Genomic DNA, 20,419 nt, shown 5'->3' on the forward strand with positions numbered 1-20,419 from the left:
ACAGACGTCTTAAGAATTTTTCCGGGCCCAGCACAGTGGCTCACGCCTGTGATCCCAGCACTCTGGAAGGCCGAGGAAGGCGGACTGCTTGAGCCCAGGAGTTCGAGACCTGCTCGGCCAACTTAGTGAGACAGCGTCTCTTAAAAGAAAAAGAAAAATTGGCGTGGCGTGGTGGCGGGTGCCTGTAGTCCCAGACCGCACCACTGCACTCCAGCCTGGGCGGCAGAACCAGACCCTGTCTCAAAAATAAATAAATAATTAAAAAATAAAGAAAAGAAAAAAAAGAATTCTTCCTCGAGAGAGGAAGCCGGCTACTGGATACTCTAAAGAGCAGTCTGTTTGCCCCTGCCTTCTCCATCCAGAGTCACCGACGCTTTCTGCACACGAGGTGTTCCGCGCCAATGTGGGCACAAGCCAAGGCAAGAGGACTCCATCAAGCTCCTCCTGGGTACCATGATCTGGAAGACCCAAGGATGAGTTCAGCGGGCCACCATCCTCAAGGAAGCACCACCAAGAACTGAGTCAGGCTCGGGGTATTCTCGACGTCAAAGCGCCCGAGAGGTGGGGGTGCCACCAGGAAGAGTCACTGGAACGGACCTTCCGCGCTCGTCTCGCGGTCTGCATGCGCACTCACACCCCTGGAAGGCTCTACCACTGTAGGACAGAGCACGGAGGATTGCCCAGGCGCCGGAGAAGAGGTTAAGCCTCCCAGCGCCCCGCAACTCCGCCCCTGCCCCGCCCACGCAACGCGGCGGCTGCGCAGCGAGGCCGCCCCGTCTCCACGTGATTGCCGTCACCGCCTCCGCGAAGCAGAAGCGGCCATCATAAGTCCTGGCAGCCGGACCTGGGCCTGCCTCCCTCCTTCTCCTGAGCCAGGTAGCGGTAACGGGCTGGGGTTGTTCTGTCCTGGTTCTGTCTGGCCGTGAAGCCGCAGGCCTCCGAGAGCGGGACGAGGAGGTGGGGCCCAGGGGGCTCCGGGGCGGACAGACTGACCGCCGGACAGCCCAGGTGTCGGCACAGCGTGGGCGGTGCCCAGAGCCGCGCCCCGCCCCTCGCAGGCCAGCGCTCAGGGCTCGCGGCCCGTGCCCGTTTCCAGTATGGCCGCCCGCCGCGCCTGACCCGCGGCCTCTCCTCTCCGACTGGTTGTAGGCGATGCCCAGGCAAAGACCGTGACTGACACTCTCGCTCACACGCACGCACGGACCCAGGCCCACGCCCGGAGATCGAGCCCCGGGCTCGCAACCGTTGTCGCTCCCGGCGCCGCGGCCAGAGCCCGGACCACGGCTTCCGCGCCGCCGCCGCCTCGCCGAGAAGGGCCGCGCCGGACCTCGAGCGCGGCGGCCCCCGGCCGGCAGGGATGGGGAAGCGGGCGGGAGGAGGAGCAACCGGAGCCACCGCCGCCGCCGTCTCCACGTCCGCCGGGGCCGGGCTGGAACCTGCGGCCGCCCGTAGCGGGGGCCCGCGGAGCGCGGCCGCCGGCCTCCTAGGAGCGCTGCACCTGGTGATGACCCTCGTAGTGGCTGCGGCGCGGGCCGAGAAGGAAGGTGGGTGTCCCCCGGCGGCGTCCCTGCGGCGGGGCTGTCACCCCGCTCTCGCAGAGGCCGGGCGGGCTGGGCCGGGAGGAAGGGCCGCGGCCGGGGCTCCGGCGCGAAGTTGGGCGGTCGGGTACCGTCCCGAGCCGGGACCTCGCGGCGCCCGCCGCACGGAGTGGCCTTCGCTCTCCGTGATTCCTTCCCGTGCCTTCCCCCGTCTCCTGTCACTGCCATTTCAAAACTTCCTGAGTTCTCGTACGTTCTTGCCACTTGGCCCGCTAGGTAGGAGGGGCATATTTTTTGGCTTTATTGCGGCGAATAGGTACATTTTAGGACACTTCTGTTTTCTTGGTTGCGGTTGGTTGCATGCAGACAGAGCTTACTTTAAAATGTGGTAAAAATAGCGAGACACAGCTTAAAAAATTTCACTTTGAATTTGTTCAGACATTTCTTCGAGGGGAAATCTTGGTCCTGTAGCTTCCTCCTTTAGTGTCTCTGCGTTATTGATGACTTTATTATTAGACCTAAATACAATTCCATTTAACTCTTTAGTAAGCTGTTGAAAGCCTGTTTACATTTCTTATTTTAAAATACGTGATTCGGTGCCTTTATCTTTGATGTGAAAGCCTTTAAAAATAAACGTGAAGTTGCCAGCTTGCAAGCATTTATCTATAATTTACAGTTAAGGGCTGGCCCCTATTTTAAAAATCTCATTAGTATTGTACTGCTGCAAAACGGGTACTTGGACAGGGTCAAAAATTATTTTGTAATCTTGAAGACCAAATCAGTGTAATTTCATCTACACTACCTCTTTTTGAGCCAAGGGACATGTGAATGGTCACAGAGCCTTCATGAAGAATTGACTAAGTGAATAGTTTAAAAAAAAAAAAAACAAACCACGCAAAACTTGTTAGTTTAGCATTGCACATGAAACTGCCCGTACAAGAAAACAATTTCTTGCCACGGTAACTTTAGAGTTAACATTCTACTTTATGACTAAAGTCGCTTGCTTTTTATTGTTGCTGAAGGTAAAAGCAAATACAAACCAAATTAGTATTAAAGTGCAAATGTGCTTCAGTATACTGTTTCTTTTATTTTTGTCCACATTACATTCCCTTATTTAACTCTCTAAGCAACCTTAGTCTGAGTTAACATTGGTGGAAATTATTCAAAGAATTGTCGTCTATAGAAAGGATTAATTGATGGAAGCAAAATTATTTCCAGAATAAAATATTGCCGCTTTAGGACTAGTCAGTCCTGGGGTTGTCATAATACATCATTGGCCACAGATCTGCAGTTAGTTGAGTGTTCTTTCTTATGTGTGATCGTGGCACCTAGCATTTTGGCCTGTAGTGGGTGTTCAGTGAACCCAAAATAGTGCAGTAATTTAATGGACATTTTTTGGGTGGGACTTCAAGTAGACCTTGGTGGGTATTGTGTCCTTGCTTTTCTGTTCCTTTGCTTACCTTGCACAGTGCCAGACACACTGGCGCTTAGCCTTTGAGTGAATGACTGTCTTCATGCGCCCTTAGCATAGGGAATTGAAATAATGGTTGAATCTAGTAAAGCATTAAGTTTGTATTTTCCTTCTACTGCTGCTGATTTTTCCAACAGCCATTTTATATGCTAATAAAAACTTTACTCTGGGTAAAGTTAAGTAAACAAACCTTTTGTTTGAGAACTGTCAGCCTAAAATATATTTGCTAATTTCTCATTTGCATAGTTTATACATGTTAGTGCACCTCTCTAATACCCATAAATGTGTGTAAGGATTGGATGAGGAGAATACTTGCCAGGGTGTTAAGTATGTATTAAAGGGGTGGTTGAATCAGCCAGTGGCCTGGGTGAATCAGATATCCTTTGTGGCCCATGCTTTTCTGTATGAACAATTTGTGTGTGAGGTTATCCAAGATATTAATGGAGATGATGCTGATATAGAACATAGGCCTCTACCCATCATAAACAGATCTGGTTCTAATCAAATATTCTGTGAAGGTATCTCCAGAAATGGCTTCTCCTTTAAAACTGATCATATTCCAGTATTGTTTCTGAGTAAGTAGGGGAAAAGCAATTTATTTTCTTACGTGATTGTGACACTGTGAGTCTGGCATCTGATGAGGCACAAATACAGTATTTGTCCTAAAAGGTACTGTTGAGTTTTTCAGCAAGTTTGGGCAGATTTCTGAAGATGGCTGAGTTCAGTTTGATCATTCACACCCGGAGGAATTTTGTGTCTATTGAAGTAGCATAAACTAGTTTAAAATTTCAAAGTTAAGATTTACCTGCAGTTTTAATGATGATTCTGCAGGTATTTTGTATGTTTGTATTTCTTTTCCTTCATTACTGTATAATTTCACTGCAAAATCTTTAAAAGACAATAAAACTCATTGTCTCCTGAAGAAAAGCTGCAGAAATAAATTACCTAATGTAGTTTTTCATGTTTGGACTTGATGTTGATTTTCTTGAGTCAGAAGCATGGACCATTCCTTGTCTTAACATCCTATATGTCTTAACTGAGCTATGGGAGTGTGCTATCACTAGTCCAGAGGAAAGGTACCTTTGAGACGGTTTTGGCTGTGATGTAAAGTTTGTAAGGACTTTGAAAGAGTTTCCAGAGATAGAAGTTATTATAATCACTACAAATAACTAGTTCTAGATTGGTGGCAAGATTTTTTCTTGAGGCTAACATCTAGATACTGAGAATAGCAAAAATGTGTGTGAGTTGTGAAAATATATTTTTAAAATATATAGTGAAAATACATGTGTATGTGTATATATTAAATGTATACTTTTAGTAGTCTTTTGAATTATAAAGCAGCCCATTATGACTGGCAAATAAGACCTTTTTTAAAAAAGCATTATATATCATGTAATATAATTTCATTGTGAAGTGGGTTTTTGGAAGGCATTTATTATAAATGAGAAGCTATAGTTTATGTATCTAGTAAATATAAATTCGAATAAGTTTTCAAGAATGTTTCAATCTATGACAATTTAAATTTCATTGTCACGTTTTATTAATTGGCGATTAAATGGCAGGGTAACGTTTGACAGCCTTTATTAGGACTTTAAAAATTTTTTGCCAGTGTACTATAGTTACATGCACAAATTTTTGTTTTAAGCTGTATTTGTGACATAGGTGCAAAACACAGTACAAAAGTATTTACAAAGCATATGAGAAAAGTGCATAGGACTAAAGACCCAAGAAAACAGATAAGAATCTAATAGTTTTCTAAGGGTAGCCAAATTGACTAGGAGTGTTATTTACTTTTTCTTAACCAAACTATTTTTAACCTACTTATTACTCGATAATGTTAAAATGTTTTTGAAAGTGATTTTCTTAAGAGTGAGATGTGTTAACCCTTTGTATGGGGTAGAGTGGGTACCTTTTAATTTAGGACCTTGTAAATAGAATGTTTTTAAATAAGTGCTTCACTAATGAACGTTTGTAGCCTGCTTTTACTAAAGGCTGTTGCCTGATGGAGCATTGGAGTTTTGTAGTTGGAAAAAGTGTGTCCTCTTTTCCTCTTGCTAATGACCATTTTCCTCCTCCTCCTAATTCTTACAGTGGACCCTCATAGACATCTGCCAAAAAGATTGCTTTGGGAGTAGATGTAAACTCATCTAATTGTTACCATCCAGAGCAGCAATAAGCCAAATTACTCTTGGAGGAAAATAAAATCTTTGCTAGGTGCTTGATATTTTAGGTGTTCTCTCTCTTGCCTATATGTGACTCAAGCGCTCTGATTGGCCTTGCCAGACCAAGAGGCCCTTTTCCTACAGCTGAATTTTCCCCTACGGTCTCTTGTAAGCAGCATCTGGCATTGTTTTGGTGACTCTGTACTTCTCGGTTCTGGTTGTGCCCTAGCTGGCAGTTGCTGCTCTCCAATTGCCTGTTGGTTGTCTTCCTCCCTGTGTGTGTCTAGCTGCTGGTGCACACTGCATATGTCCAGGGCAGAATTATCTTGCGCCACCTCCAGTTTTCAGTTTTTTATTAATGCTATGATTATTCTGCCTGCCCCACTGGATTCAGTTTTGACCCTTCACCAAGTGGCATCAGTGCCTGTTACATCCTCTTTTGATCACTCTCCCACTGCCTTCACCATGGGGCACTGCAGCAGCCTCTCTCCTACGGCCTTTCGCCATTTCTGTTCAGTCCTGCATGCTCCCTCTGAATTTGTGGTCTTTGTTAATCATTCATCATTCATTTTGACACCTAATTGTGTACTGCCTTGTTAGCTACTTAAATGATTTCAGGGGTGTCATTCTTCACCTAGACTGGAATTTCTGTAGGGCAGAACCTTTGTCAACATCTGTAGTACATAAATAGCAGGCATTCAGTTTTGATTGAAAGTTTGCCTAAACTTTTCATTGTAATATAATTTCATTGTGAAGTGGGTTTTTGGAAGGCATTTAATTTATTATAAATGAGAAGCTATAGTTTATGTATCTAGTAAATATAAATTCGAATAAATTTTCAAGAGTGATTGTTTCAACCTATGACAATTTAAATTTCATAGTCACATGTTCTATCAATTGGCAATTAAATGGCAGGGTAACGTTTGACAGCCTTTATTAGGACTTTTAAAATTTTTTGCCAGTGTACTATAGTTTCATGCACAAATTTTTGTTTTAAGCTGTATTTGTGACGTAGGTGCAAAACACAGTACAAAACTATTTACAAAGCATATGAAAAAAGTGCATAGGACTTTTTATACCTGAGAACCTGAGAGTCAGAAGTACAGGTAAAATTCAGTTCTGGTGCAGATGTCATGAGGAAGTCTGCTATAGTAGGACATTGAGTAACACCAGTTTTTTCTTCCCCACATGTTGCTTTTCCTTGTAACTAAAAGGAGTTGTATACACTTATCTAAACCATCACTTTTATAACTTTTTGATTTTAAGATTTTCAGATTCTCATAAAACCCTAATCTAGAGATCATGAAACTGAGGCTTAGAGAGGTTAAGTAATATACCTAGCGTGATAGGGCTGGTAAATAGTGGAGCCAGGATTCCGCCCTAAGACATCTGTCCCTTGAGCCAAACTATGTAACCCCAAATGAGCTCTTCAGGAATTAGATTTTGTTATATTGTACCAACTGCAAAAAGAACAGACTTGACAGTTCATGCAAAACCCATGTATTAGTATTCAAGTAAAATGTACTTTTTTTTTTTTTTCAATCAGCCACAAGCTTTCATATCACTTTCTGTTGACTTGTTAACAGTTTAAGTAATCACAGGCCATTCTGGATCATGAAGCTTCTTAAAAGGAAACCAGTGAGTGGATAATACAGGGAAATGAATATTTGGTATTCGAAGCTACTGTCTCTTTGTTCTTGATGACTTAGATACCTGGTCGTATTGCTAAGGTTAAGCAATATTGCCTTCTGTAGATACTGCTTAGCTCCAGATTGGTGTGATGAGTTAGTCTAGACTTGTGGAGTATTCTCAGAAGCTGGCCCTGGATTAACAGGAGCTGGAGATAATGCAAGGGCTGGTAGTGGCATTTGCCTCGGCAGGCAGAAATCTCTCGCAGACTTCCATTAGAGGTCCAAGGGCTCCAGAAGAAGTTCAAAGGTGCTTTGTTCTTATTAGGGCATTTTGGAATTAGGTGGTCATTAGTTCTCATCTGTAGTTCCAAATCTGTTTTGTTGTTGTTGTTGTTGTTGTTTTTTAATTCCCATGTGATTACTTTTAAAACCACAGATGGAGGGTTTCTAGAAAGCCTTTGCCATTTGCCTGATTGATTTTGTTGCATACAACTCTGCCGTTTTAGGGCAGAGGTTTGATGTTTAAGAGGATCTTTTAGATGGTCAGTCATGATAGAGTATGAAACCTACGTTTTTATTTTTTTTCATTTATTTATTTTCTAGAAACTTGGTGGAAAAAAAACACGTAACAAAATACTTAACCATTTTTATATGTACAGTTCAGTGGTGTTAAGTGTATTCACATTGTTGTGTAGCAGATCTTCAGAACTTCTTCATGTAAAGCTGGAAGTCTATACCCATTAAACAACTTCCTATCTCTCTCCCTACCCTTAATCCCCACCCCCAGGCTCCTGGTAACCACCATTCTACTTTCTGTGTTTATGAATTTGACTACTTTAGATACTTCATATAAGTAGAATAATGCAGGATTTGTGACCTGCTTATTTTACTTAGCATAATATCTGTAAGGTTAATCCATGTTGTAGGATGTGACAGTTCCTTCCTTTTTTTTTTGTTTTGTTTTTTGAAATGATGTTTTGAGAATTTATTTACAACCATTGAACACGGATGATTTTGTAAAACTGACAATTACAGTCTCCTTAAACTCACAACATACATATATTTCAATATTTAAATAGCCTGTTTTCTTCAAAAGTAATTTTCTGCTTTTTCATAAAAATATAAAAAAGACAACATTTATAGTTCCTTCCTTTTTAAGGTTGAATTATATTCCATTATATGGATATACCACATTTTGTTTATCCATTCATCCATCCGTGGACACTAGGCTTGTTCCTACCTCTTGGCTCTTGTGACTAATGCTGTGAAGTTGAGTATGCAAATATCTCTTCAAGACCCTGGTTTCAACTATTTTGCATATCTACCCAGAAGAGAGATTTCTGGATCATGTGATAGTTCTATATTTAATTCCTTAAGCAACCACCACATTTCCATAGTGGTTGCATAATCTCAGAATCCCATGAATAATGCACAAGGATTCCAATTTCTCCATGCCCTTGCCAACAGTTGTTTTTGTTTTGTTTTGTTTTGATAGTGGTGTGAGGTGCTATCTCATTGTGGTATTGATTTGCATTTTTCTAATGATTAATGATATTGAGCGTCTTTTCATATCCTTCTTGGGCATTTGTATATCTCCTTTGGAGAAATGTCTATTCACGTCCTTTGCCCACGTTATATTCAGGTTTTGTTGTTGTTGTTGTTGTTGTTGTTGTTGTTGAGTTATAGGAGTTCCTTATATATTCTGGATATTACCCCTTATCAGATGATTTGCAACTATGTTCTCCCATTTGGCAGGTTGCCTTTTCACTCTGTTGATCATATTCTTTGAACAAAAGTTTTTGTTTGATATAGTTACTTTTGCTTTTGGTGTCATATCCAAGATATCATTGCCAAATCCAATGTCATGAACTTTTTCCCTATGCTTTCTCCTAGGCATTTTATAGTTTTGGGTCTTACGTTTCGGTCTTTAACCCATTTTGAGTTAACTTTTATTTATGGTGTAAGATAAAGGGTATAACTCTATTCTTTTGCATGTGGATATCCAGTTTCTCCAGTTCCATTTGTTGAAGAGGCTGTCCTTTCTTCACTGAGTAGTCTTTGTGTCCTTGTATGAAAATTAATTGGCTATATATGCAGGGGTTTATTTCTGGACACTTTATTCTATTTAATTGCTCTGTGTGTCTGTCTTTATGCCAGTACCAGACTATTTTGAATACTATAGCTTTGTAATATGTTTTGAAATGAGGAAATGTGAGACCTCTAACTGTCTTCTTCCTTTTCAAGATTATTTTGGCTATTTGGGGTCCCTTGAGATTCTGTATGAATTTTAGGATGCACTTTTCTACTTGCCTTGGGATTTTGGGATTTTGATAGTGATTGTGTTGAACCTATAGATCACATTGGGTAGTATTGATATCTTAACAGTATTTTAACCCATAAACTTGGGATGTCTTTCCATTTATTTGTGTCTAATTTTTTCAGCAGTGTTTTGTAATTTTCAGTGTACATATCTTTCACTTCCTTGGTTAGGTTTATTCCTAAGTATTTTATTCTTTTTGATGTCATTGTAAATAAAACATGCATTTTTGAACTAATGATTTTAATCAGTGTATCATTAATAGTTGTAAATACATAGTTTTTAGTAAACACTCCATATTTGAAACAAGAAAAAATGCTGCATACTTAAGGTATTTCATTAATTACCTGCCTATAAAACAAAAGACATTTAAGCCCTCGTTAGTTCTAACAATTTGTGACTCTTTTTTGTTTTTTTGTTTTTTTTTTTTTTTTTGAGACAGAGACTCACTCTGTTGCCAGGCTGGAGTACAGTGGTGCGATCTCAGCTTACTGCAGCCTCTGTCTCCCGGGTTCAAGCGATTCTCCTGCCTCAGCCTCCTGAGTAGCTGGGACTACAGGTGTGTGCCACCGCGCTCAGCTAATTTTTGTATTTTTAGTAGATGAGGTTTCACGGCCAGGATGGTCTCGATCTCTTGACCTCATGATCCACCTGACTCGGCCTCCCAAAGTGCTGGGATTACAGGCATGAGCCACTGTGCCTGGCCAATTTGTGACTATTTTTTAAATCAGTTATAATGATTGCAAAGTGATATGGCAGTTTGGTTCTTGAAAGCTAATTTTTTCTGTATAGTTCTAGTATTACATTTGGATCAAAGGATGTGCTAGTTAAAAACTGTCTTGGCAGTGAAGTTTGAGAAATAGCATAGCCAACTTTATGGATTCAGGTTAATTAGTGGTTTGTATTCATGGTATGGCAAGGGCCCTACATGGATTTTCTTTTTAGAGCATGATTAAATTGGGAGCAGAAGATTTTCTAGGCAATTATTCATGGTACAAAGGTGCTCTGTGAAACCTAACTGTATTTATAAAGAGCTTTGAGATAGTTTATGTTTGTCATTCCAAAAGTTATTAGGTAGAGCAGTGTACAAGAGAGGGTAGTGTGCTTTCAAACCTTTGGGCGAAATTGGACCACCTTTAGAAATGCTTCTATGGATTGGTGACATGGGCTCATCTGAAGTATTGCTTCTTGATTAGCAAATGGGAAATGAAGTAGTGGTCAGCACTACCAAGAGGTAATGTCTCTTTCAGAATGGGTGCAGCAGTGGTTATGTTTCAGATATAGGGGAGTTCTTAGGTATTTAGGGGTCCACCTCATTATTCTGGGTGGCTTCTGTTGAGTTATGGCTGGGCATGAAAATAGGTTACTGAGAATTGTTTTGAAGAGAGATGTAGGAAGGAAAAAACAGGCAAGGAATTAGGTCCAGTTTTATTGGAATCCTAGAAATTCTTGTTTAAATTGATTGTAAGAATAAAACAAATTATAAAATGCAGATTAATAAATGGTGAAAAACTGTAACCAGTCAAGAACTAACATGAGTCATCCATGTTTTGGTCTCTGTTCCTTCCTCATCTCTCTTCCCTCTCCTCACTCTTTTCCTGCCCCTATTCCCCATTTAAAAAAATAGATACTGCCAATAGTTTTCTTCAAAGGCAATCAATTCACATCTCAACCATACTGTATGCATGTGCTTACTTCCCCACACTGGCTGTTACTCTTTTCTTACCAGTCTACCAATAAAGTTGTCACGTTGTTTTAATTTATTTTAAAACAATTACTACTAAGACTGAATACTTTTATACATTTGCGACCATTTGTATTTGTGTTTGATCAGTCTTTTGTCAGTTTTCCCATTGATGTTTGAATTTTTCTTTTTGACTTAGTCTTTTGACTTTAAGGATTTGATATTTTTCTGAGTTTCTATTTGCATTTGAATTTTTTATTTTCTATTATTTTTATACCTGTCAGGCAACTCTCTTTTTTTTTTTAAATGGTTTCTGCCTTTCTCATACCTTAACACCCCTAAAGATTATATATTCACCAATATTTTATGTCCGTGCTTCCATCTTTAAATGCAAATCTCTATTTCTTCAGTCCGTTGGCATCAGGTAGAGAATCTGTTTGTCCTCAAATCATTAGTCAGTTGCCTTAACACCACTTATTGAATTATATACAGTATTTCCTTTCATTCAAGTTCTGTTATGTACTGGGATCTATTTCTTGATTTTTTTTCCCCAGGGTATTTTTTTTTCTCATGTATATGTCTATGCATTTGTACATTTCTGTTTTAACTTTATTTTAGGTAATATAGCTTATTTATACATTTCATTAGCTGGCTTGGCAGGTCATCCCCTCTCCCTAAATGATTATTCTTCAAAAAGCAGTTTCTTATCTATCTTGTTTTTATTCCCTATGAATCCTCAAATCATTTTGTAAAGAAAATTTAAAATTGCTATTTGCTTTTTGGTTACAATTACATTAAAACGTTAGATAAATTTGGAATTTGACATCTTTATAGGGTTTTCCATTTTGTTTGTCTTTCTCCTAAGTCTGTGTGTGTGTATATATATATGTATTAAGTAAAACTGTATGAAATTATAATTTTTGTCAGTCCAACATAATTAACAACTTATTCAATCTAATATTAATATGTATGTTTTTATGCATTATTGCTTTGGCTAGAGCTTCAGAACATTGTTAAATAAGAGTGATGAAAAAGCAGGCATCCTTATATTTTTCTGTTTTTTTAAGAGAAAAATACCTTAAGTGTTTCATTGTGTAGTATGATTGGGGTAGTTGGTTGAAGTTAGATATTCTTAATAATAGGAAATTTCTTATATTTTTAAAGAGTTTTAGTTTTAAGAGTTATTAGGGACAGGTACTACATTTTATCCCATGGAGTTATTTTATGACCTTTTTACCTTAAGCTGTAGGAGCAGTCCTCTTAACTCAGCTGCACTGAACTCTCTTGGTGAATTTATACCCATGTCTGTTTTCCCTCTAGTATACTCGTCCGGGGATACCCATTGGACTTGGGCTGCCTGCAGCTGCCAGGCTACACTCACACACTTCCACATTTGCTCCATTTAGTTAATGTGCATATTTTTATATTGTGGTTTTGTTTTTAACTAGAACTCTTTTTAAAAAGCTATTATATCGATATAATCCCTCATGAGTATTGATGTATCAATATATAGTAATTATTATAGTAATATATCATTATATATAATATATATTAATAATCCCTCATGAATAGATTAATGCCCTCCCCAGGGGGATGGGGAACTAAGTTCTCACATTTAATTTCCAAGAGAGTTCACCTGAGACCTGGTATTAAAATGAGCCTGTCACCACCCCCCTTGCTGCCATGTGATCTGCACACTCCTTTGCCTTCTAGGAGTGGAAGCAGCCTGAGGCCCTCAGCAGAAGCAGATGTTGGTACCACACTTCCTGTACAGCCTGCAGAACCATGAGTCAAGTAAACCTCTTTTCTTTATAAATTACCCAGCCTCCAGTACTCCTTTAAAGCAACTCAAATGGACTGAGACATCAGTTTGCTGTCAATTAATTTGATATTTAAAAAAAAAATACCAAGAAAACTTTTTATGGAATTAGGAAAGTTGCTGTTAAATTTTCTATGAAAAAATGAAAATGTAGAAATACTGGGAAAATTCTGGAAAAGTTATGAGGAATGACTAGCACAAGCAGTTATTAAAACTTGCTCTTAAACTATTATGTAATTGGTATAATTAGAATAAGTACTGGTATATAAATAGACAAATTAATGGGATAGAATAGAAATTCTAGTAATAGACCTAAGTATATATGGTTTATGTTAACCTACTTTTCTTCTGGGAGTCTGGAACTTTGGTATGTGTTAGGCAGAGGGGTACCGTGTGGCTAGCCCCAAGTAAAAACCTTGGGACTCTGTGTTGGTTTCCTATTGTGCCTGTAGCTAATTATCACAAGTTGAGTGGGTTAAAACACAAGTCTATTCTCTTATCATTCCAAAGGGCAGAAGTCTAAAGTCAGGGTGTGTGGCTGACTGCCACAGTTATGGCTTGAGACAATCATTACAGCAGTTAACTCCTGTTATTGTTTGAGACTGTCATTACAGCAGTTACTACTGGAGACCATCATTACAAGACTGAACGAAGGGACGAACATAGAAATGAAAAAAGACAAAAGAAACTGTTTTAAGGAAAGGCAACATGGGGAGAAGAGGAGAGCTCCCTGCTTCTAGTGATCAAAGGCAGCCCCCTTGAGCTTCTACAGTCCTTTCGTATTTATTGGGTAAAGAGCAAGGAGGAGGAGGTAACCATTGGTCAGCTGCTTAATTGATCACAGGTTCATGTTGTTACTGACAGGCTTCAGTTATGCCTGATCATGAGAAACATTTGTGCAGCCTCCATCTCCTTTTTGTTTTTAAATTAATTGAGCAAGACAATTGCAGATTATGCAGCCCTTAGTGGCGCCTAGACAGGAACTTGAAGGGACTATCAGGGACAAAAAGGGACCTGAAGAGAACTGAAGAGACCCGAAGAGACCTGAAAAAGTAGTTCAGGCCATGATGGGAAGAGGGGGTCGGACATGTCTCATTATACCCTCCTCCCTTTGGAATTCAGGCACCACTTGTAGCTGACTGTCACTGCTACTACTTGAGACTGTCACTACAGCAGTTTCTACTGTTACTGTCTGAGACTGTCATTATGAGACTGAACGAAGGCACAAACGTAGAAATGATAACAAAAAACAAAAGTAATTTTTAAGGAAAGGCTAGCATGGGGAAGAAGAAGAGAGAAGAAAAGAATAAAAGGGCTCCCTGCTTCTAGTGAGCAAAGGCAACCCCTGAGCTTCTACGGCCCTTTTGTATTTATTGGGTAACAAGAGCATGGAGGAGGAGGTAACGATTGGTTGGCTGCTTAATTGATCACAGGTTCATATTATTACTAACAGGCTTCAGTTGTACCTAATTACAAGAAACATTTGTGTGGCCTCCAACAAGGGTGTTGGAGCTGTGCTCTTTCTGTAGGCTTCAGGGGAGAATCTTTTTCTGTCTTTTTTAGCTTCTAGAGGCTTCCTGAATTCCTTGGTTCGTGGCCTCTGACATCACCCTTTTCCTAATCCAAACATCTTGCATATCACATTCTGTTCCTCTGAATGTGATTATTAATATATTTGGCCCATCTGACTAATCTGGGATAATCTCCCCATCTCAAAATCCTTAATTTAATCACATCTACAAAATTCCTTTTGCCATGTAAGGTAACATTCACAGCTTCCTGGGATTAGGACATGGACATTTTGGGGAGTCATTATTCAGCCTGCCACAGACATTGAGTTTCTAATGAGCTTTCTTGATAGATGTGACACCAAAAGCACAAACAACAAAAGGGGAGAAAACAGATAAAGTAGACATCAAAATTTGAAAGTTTTGTGCTTTAAAAGGCCCTATAAAGAAAGCAGAAAACCCCCAGAATGGAAGAAAAATTTTCGCAAATCATGTATCTGATAAAGGGATATGTATCTAGAATGTATAAAGAACTCATAACCTCAGTTACAACAGACAATGCAATTAAAAAATGGGCAGGGGATCTGAATAGGCATTTCTCCTAATAAAGACATACAATAAACATATGAAAAGATGCTCTACATCATTAGCTATTAGAGAAATACAAATGAAAACCAAAATGAGATTCCATTTCACACCCACCAATATGGCTACGATCAAACAGATGGATAATAAATGTTGGCAAGGGTGCGGAGACATTGGAATGTCTTGTTGCTTTATGGGTAACATAAGATGGTGCAGCTGCTTTGGAAAACAGTTTGGTAGGTCCTGAAAATATGGAGTTACTGTATGACCCACAGTTATGCTCCTTAGTATATACTCCAAAGAAACGAAAACACAAAAACTTGCACATAAAAACTTGTGCAGAAACATTCATAGCAGCATTATTTATAGTAGCCAAAAAGTGGAAACAACTGAAATGTTTGAAGAATAGATCAAGTGGAATATTATTCAGCCATAGAAATGAGTGAAGTATTATTATGAATGCTTGTTACAACACAGGTGAACCTTGAAAACATTGTGATAAGTGAACAAAGCCACTCACAAAAGACCATATAAGACCATAGAAGCCATTTATATGAAATGTCCAGAATAGGCAAATCCACAGAGACAAAATAGATAACATGGTTGTCTAGAACTATGGAGAGCAGTGTAGGGAGTGACTGATGATGGGTACAAGGGTTTTTCTTTGGGATGGTGGTTGAACAACTCTGAATACACTGAAAACTATGCATTATATACTTAAAATGGGAGCTGTTATTAAACAAGTTTTATTAAAAATTGATAGGCTTTTCATCTAAGGGGGAAAAAACCTAAATGAGATACCATTTCTCACTTATTTGGGTGGCAAAGTTCTAAAAGCTTCACAACACTTTCGATGAGACTGCAGGAAAGCACGTGTTCTCACACCTTGTTAGTTGGAATGCAAAAAAGATACAACCTTAATGGAAAGAAGTTTGGCACAGTGTCTAACAAAATTACATATATGTTACGGTTTTCACCTAGCAATCTCATTTTTAGGAATTGGCTGTTTTAACAATACAAATACATATATATAAGGTTATTCATAGCATGATGATTTGTGAATGAAAACTATTGGAAATGACCTAAATGCCCCTATATAGTTGAATAAATTGTTACATCCACATAATGGATCATTATGCACCTTAAAAAAGAATGAGGAAAACCTCTAGAATATACTTTTTAGTGATTTCCCAAGTATATTGATAAATGAAAGCAGCAAGGTTATAAAGAGTGTATGTGTGTGGATAGCTACCTTAACAGATTTTTAAACTTTTTTTTTTTTTTTTTTTTTGGTGTGTAGTTCTGTGAGTTTCAGCACATGTATAGATTTGAATAACCACTACCATAGTCAGGATACAGAACATTTTCATTACCCTCCAAAACCTGTGCTATCTCCATATAGTCCACTTCTGACTCTTGTCAACCACTGATCTGTTATGTGTCACTGTAATTTTCTCTTTTTGAGAATGTCATATAAATGAAATTAGTGTGTATAACTTGAGATTGTATGGTTTTAAGACTGGTTTATTTTACTCAGCACGAGACACTTGAGATTCTTCCAACTTGTGTGTCTTGATAGTTAGTCTCTAGTGTTGAGTAGTATTCTGTTGTATGAATATACCATGATTTATTTGTTCATCTGTTGAAATTTTGGGTTGTTTCCAGTTTGGGGCTATTATAAATAAAGCCGCCTTGAACATTCATGTGTAAGTCTTTGTATGCACATGTATTTTATTTTCTCTCAGGTAAGTACATATGAGTGAAATGTCTGGATCCTATGGTAGCTGTATGTTTAAGAAACTGCTAACCTGTTTTCCAAAGCGGCTGTACCATTTTATATTCCCATAAGAAGTGTATGAGAGTTCCATTTCCTCCATATGCTTGCCAGTGCTTGGTATGGTCAGTCCTTTAATTTTAGCCATCTTAACAGGTGTGTAGTGGTACAGGCATTTCTCATTTTATTGCACTTTGCCTCCTTCACAGCCAATATGCTATTTACAAATGGAAGGTTTGTGGCAATCCTGCCTGACACAAATCTATTAGCACCATTTTTCCAATAGCATATGCTCACTTCTATTTTTATGTCACATTTTGGTAAGTCTCACAATATTTCAGGCTTTTTCAGTATTAAATCTGTAATGGTAATCTGCAATCAGTGATCTTTGATGTGATTGTGTAATTGTTTTGGGATGCCCACAAACCACACCCATATGACACTGCAGGCTTAAGTGATAAATGCCTGTGTTCTGACTGCTCCAACTGGCTGTTCCCCCACTTCTCGCCTCTCCTCAGGCTGTCCTTTTCTCTGAGACAACAATATTGAAATTAGGACAATTAGTAGTACTAAATAGCATCTAAGAGAGTCACACATCTCTCCCTTATAAATCAAAAGCTAGATATGATTAAGCTTAGTGAGGAGAGCATGTCAAAGCTGAGATAGGCCAAAAGCTAGGCCTCTTGTACCAAATAGCCAAGTTGTGAATGCAAAGGAGAAGTTCTTGAAGGAAGTTAAAAGTGCTACTCTGGTGAACAAATGAATGATAAGAAAGCAAAACAGCCTTATTGCTGATAGGAGAAAGCTTTAGTGTTCAGGATAGAAGATCAGACCAGCCACAAGCATTCTATTAAGTCAAAGTTTAATCCAGAGCAAGGCCCTCTCTTCTCTTCAGTTCTATGAAGACTGAGAGAGGGGAAGAAGCTGCAGAAGAACAGTTGGCAGCCAGCAGAGGTTGGTTCATGAGGCTTAAGGAAAGAAGACAGTTTCATCACATAAAGTGCAAGGTGAAGTGGTTAAGTGCCGATGTACAAGTTGCAGCAAGTTTTCCAGAAGATCTGGCTAAGATCATTGATAAACGTGGCCACACTAAACAACAGATTTTCCATGTAGATGAAACAGCCTTCTTTTGGAAGATGCCATCTTGGTCTCTCATAGCTAGAGAGGAGAAGTCAGTGCCTAGCCTCAAAGCTTCGAAGGACAGGCTGACTCTCTTGTTAGGAACTAATGAAGCTGATAACTTTAAGTTGAAGCCAATGCTCATCTGTCATGCTGAAAAAATTCTAGGGACCTTAAGAATTATGCTAAATCTACTCTGCCTGTGCTTTATAACTGGAACAAGAAAGCCTGAATGACAGCACATCTGTTTATAATGTGGTTTACTGAATATTTTAAGCCCACTGTTGAGACCTACTGCTCAGAAAAAATATTACTTTCCAAATATTACTGCTTGTTGACAAGGCAACTGGTCACCCAGGAACGCTGATGGAGATGTACAAGGAGCTGCATGTTGTTTTCGTGCCTGCTAACAACAGCATCCATTCTGCAGCCAAGGATCAAGAAGTAATTTCAAGTTTCATGTCTTATTTTAAAAATACATTTTTTAAGGCTATAGCTGCCACAGAGAGTGAGTCCTCAGTTGGATCTTGGCAAAGTCCATTGAAAACCTCCTGGAAAGGATTCGCCATTCTAGATGCCATTAAGAATATTTGTGATTCATAGGAGGAGGTCAGAATATCAACAAGAGTTTGGAAGAAGTTGCTTCCAACCCTCATGGATGACTTTGAGGAGTTCAAGATGTCAGTAGAGGAAGTGACTGCAGATACAGTGGAAATAGCAAGAGAACTAGGATTAGAAGTGAAGCTTGGGCTGGGTATGGTAGCCCTTTCAGAGGCCTAGGCGGGAGGAATATGGAGCCCAGGAGTTCAAGGACCTCCTGAGCACTGTGGCAAAACCCTGTCTCTACAAAAACTACAAAAATTAGCTAGGTGTGGTGGCTCTCACCTGTTGTCCCAGCTACTCAGGAGGCTGTGGTGGGAGGATTGTTAGAGCCCAGGAAGTCAAGGCTGCAGTAAGCACTCCAGCCTGGGCAACAGAGTGGCTGGCATCCTGAAGATGTAACTGAATTGCTGCAGTGTTACGATAAAACTTGAACAAATGAGGAGTTGCTTCTTATAGATGAAAGGAAGTGATTTCTTGAGATGAAATCTGCTCCTGGTGAAGATGCTGTGAACTTTGTTGAAATGGCAGCAAAGGATTCAGAGTATTATCAACTTAGTTGATAAAGTAGTAGCAGGGTTAGAGAAGATTGATTCCAGTTTTGAAATAAGTTCTTCTGTGGGTAAAATGCTGTCAAACAGCATTGCATGCTACAGAGAAATCTTTCATGAAATGGCAGCAAACTTCATTGCTGTTTTTTATTATTATTATTTATTTTTTATTTTTTTCCCAAGACCGAGTCTTGCTCTGTCACCCAGGCTGGAGTGCAGTGGCGCAGTCTCGGCTCACTGCAACCTCCACCTCCCGGGTTCAAGCAGTTCTTCTGCCATGACCTCCTGAGTAGCTGGGATTGCAGGCGCCCCCCACCACACCTGGCTAATTTTTGTATTTTTAATAGAAACGGGGGTTTCACTGTGTTGGCCAAGTTGGTCTCGAACTCCTGACCTCATGATCCGCCTGCCTCTGCCTCCCAAAGTGCTGGGATTATAGGCATGAGCCACCACGCCTGGCCCATTGCTGTTTCAAGAAATTGCCACAGCCACCCCACCCTTCAGCAACCATTATCCTGATCCTGATCAACCTTGAGGCAAGACTCTCCACTAGCCAAAAGAGTATGACTTGCTGAAGGTTCAGATAATTGTTAGGATTTTTTAGCAATAAAGTATTTTTAAGTTAAGATATATACTTTCTTAGATACAATGCTATTGCGCTCTTAATAGATTACAATACAGTGTAAATGTAGCTTTTATAAGCACTGGGAAATCAAGAAAACTTACGTGACTTGCTTTATTGTGTGATATAGGTTTTATTGTGGTGGTCTGGAACCAAACCTGGCAGTATCTCTGAGGCATTCCTGCATTTCATTATAATTTTAATTGTATTTCTCTGGTGAATAATGATGTTGAGCATCTTTTCATGTGCTTATTTGCCATCCATATATCTCATTTGGTAAAGTGCCTTTTCACATCTTTTGCCCATGTTTTATTAGGCTATTTTCTTATTTTTGAGATTTGAGAGTTCTTTATATGTTCTGGGTACCAGTATTCTGGAGATACATATTTACAAGGATTCCTTCCAAGTCTGAGGTTTGTGTTTTTATTCTCATAACAGTCTTTTGAAGAGCAGAAGTTTTTAATTGATTGAATCAACTTTACCAATTTGCTCTTTTATAGATCATGTTTTTGGTATCGTATCTAAGAAATCTCTGCCTAATGCAAGGTCACAAAGATTTTCTCCTGTATTCTTTTCTGGAAGTTTTATAGTGGTAGGTCTTTCATTTAGATCTGTGATTGATTTTGAGTTAATTTTACATATGATATGAGTTTTGTACCCAAGTTCTTTTTTTTTTTTTTTTTGCGTATAAATAACCAGTTCTTCTAGTGTCTATTAAAAAGTCTATTAAAAAGACTACTACCCTTTTCCCACTGCATTGTGCTTGTACTTGTTGAAAAGCAATTGCATGTACATGTGTGAGTTTATTTCTGGTTGTCTGTCTGTCTTTTGTTCTGTTAATCTATTTTTCTACCTTGATGCCAGTACCACACTGTCTTGACTGCAGCTGTATTATAGTTACCGAAACAGTGTCAGTTCACCAACTTTGTTCTGTTTCAGAGTTTTGCCTATTCAAGATCCTTCACATTTCATTATGAATTTTAGAATCAGCTTATCAATTTGTACAACAGAGCCTTCTTGGGTATTGATTGGGACTGT

The 20,419-nt window shown here is 39.4% G+C and overlaps 1 protein-coding gene across 16 annotated transcripts in view; it reads left to right on the plus strand.

Moving 5' to 3' along the window:
• Nucleotides 1-1,071: 1,071 nt before the first annotated feature.
• TMEM131 (transmembrane protein 131) overlaps nt 1,072-20,419 on the plus strand; it is a 241,376-nt gene continuing 222,028 nt past the window's right edge. For 11 of the 16 annotated variants that reach the window (XM_016949046.4, XM_016949047.4, XM_016949049.4 and 8 more), the window contains exon 1: nt 1,214-1,544. In XM_016949046.4, coding sequence (XP_016804535.2) covers nt 1,358-1,544 — 187 coding nt within the window. In that variant the 5' untranslated portion in view covers nt 1,214-1,357. Of the gene's footprint in view, nt 1,545-12,516; nt 12,598-20,419 lie in introns of all 16 variants that reach the window. The other 5 variants (XM_054678672.2, XM_054678673.2, XM_063789527.1 and 2 more) reach the window with 2 other exon arrangements.

The sequence above is a fragment of the Pan troglodytes genome, chromosome 12 (genome assembly GCF_028858775.2).
Source record: "Pan troglodytes isolate AG18354 chromosome 12, NHGRI_mPanTro3-v2.0_pri, whole genome shotgun sequence".
NCBI classification, from domain to species: Eukaryota; Metazoa; Chordata; class Mammalia; order Primates; family Hominidae; genus Pan; species Pan troglodytes.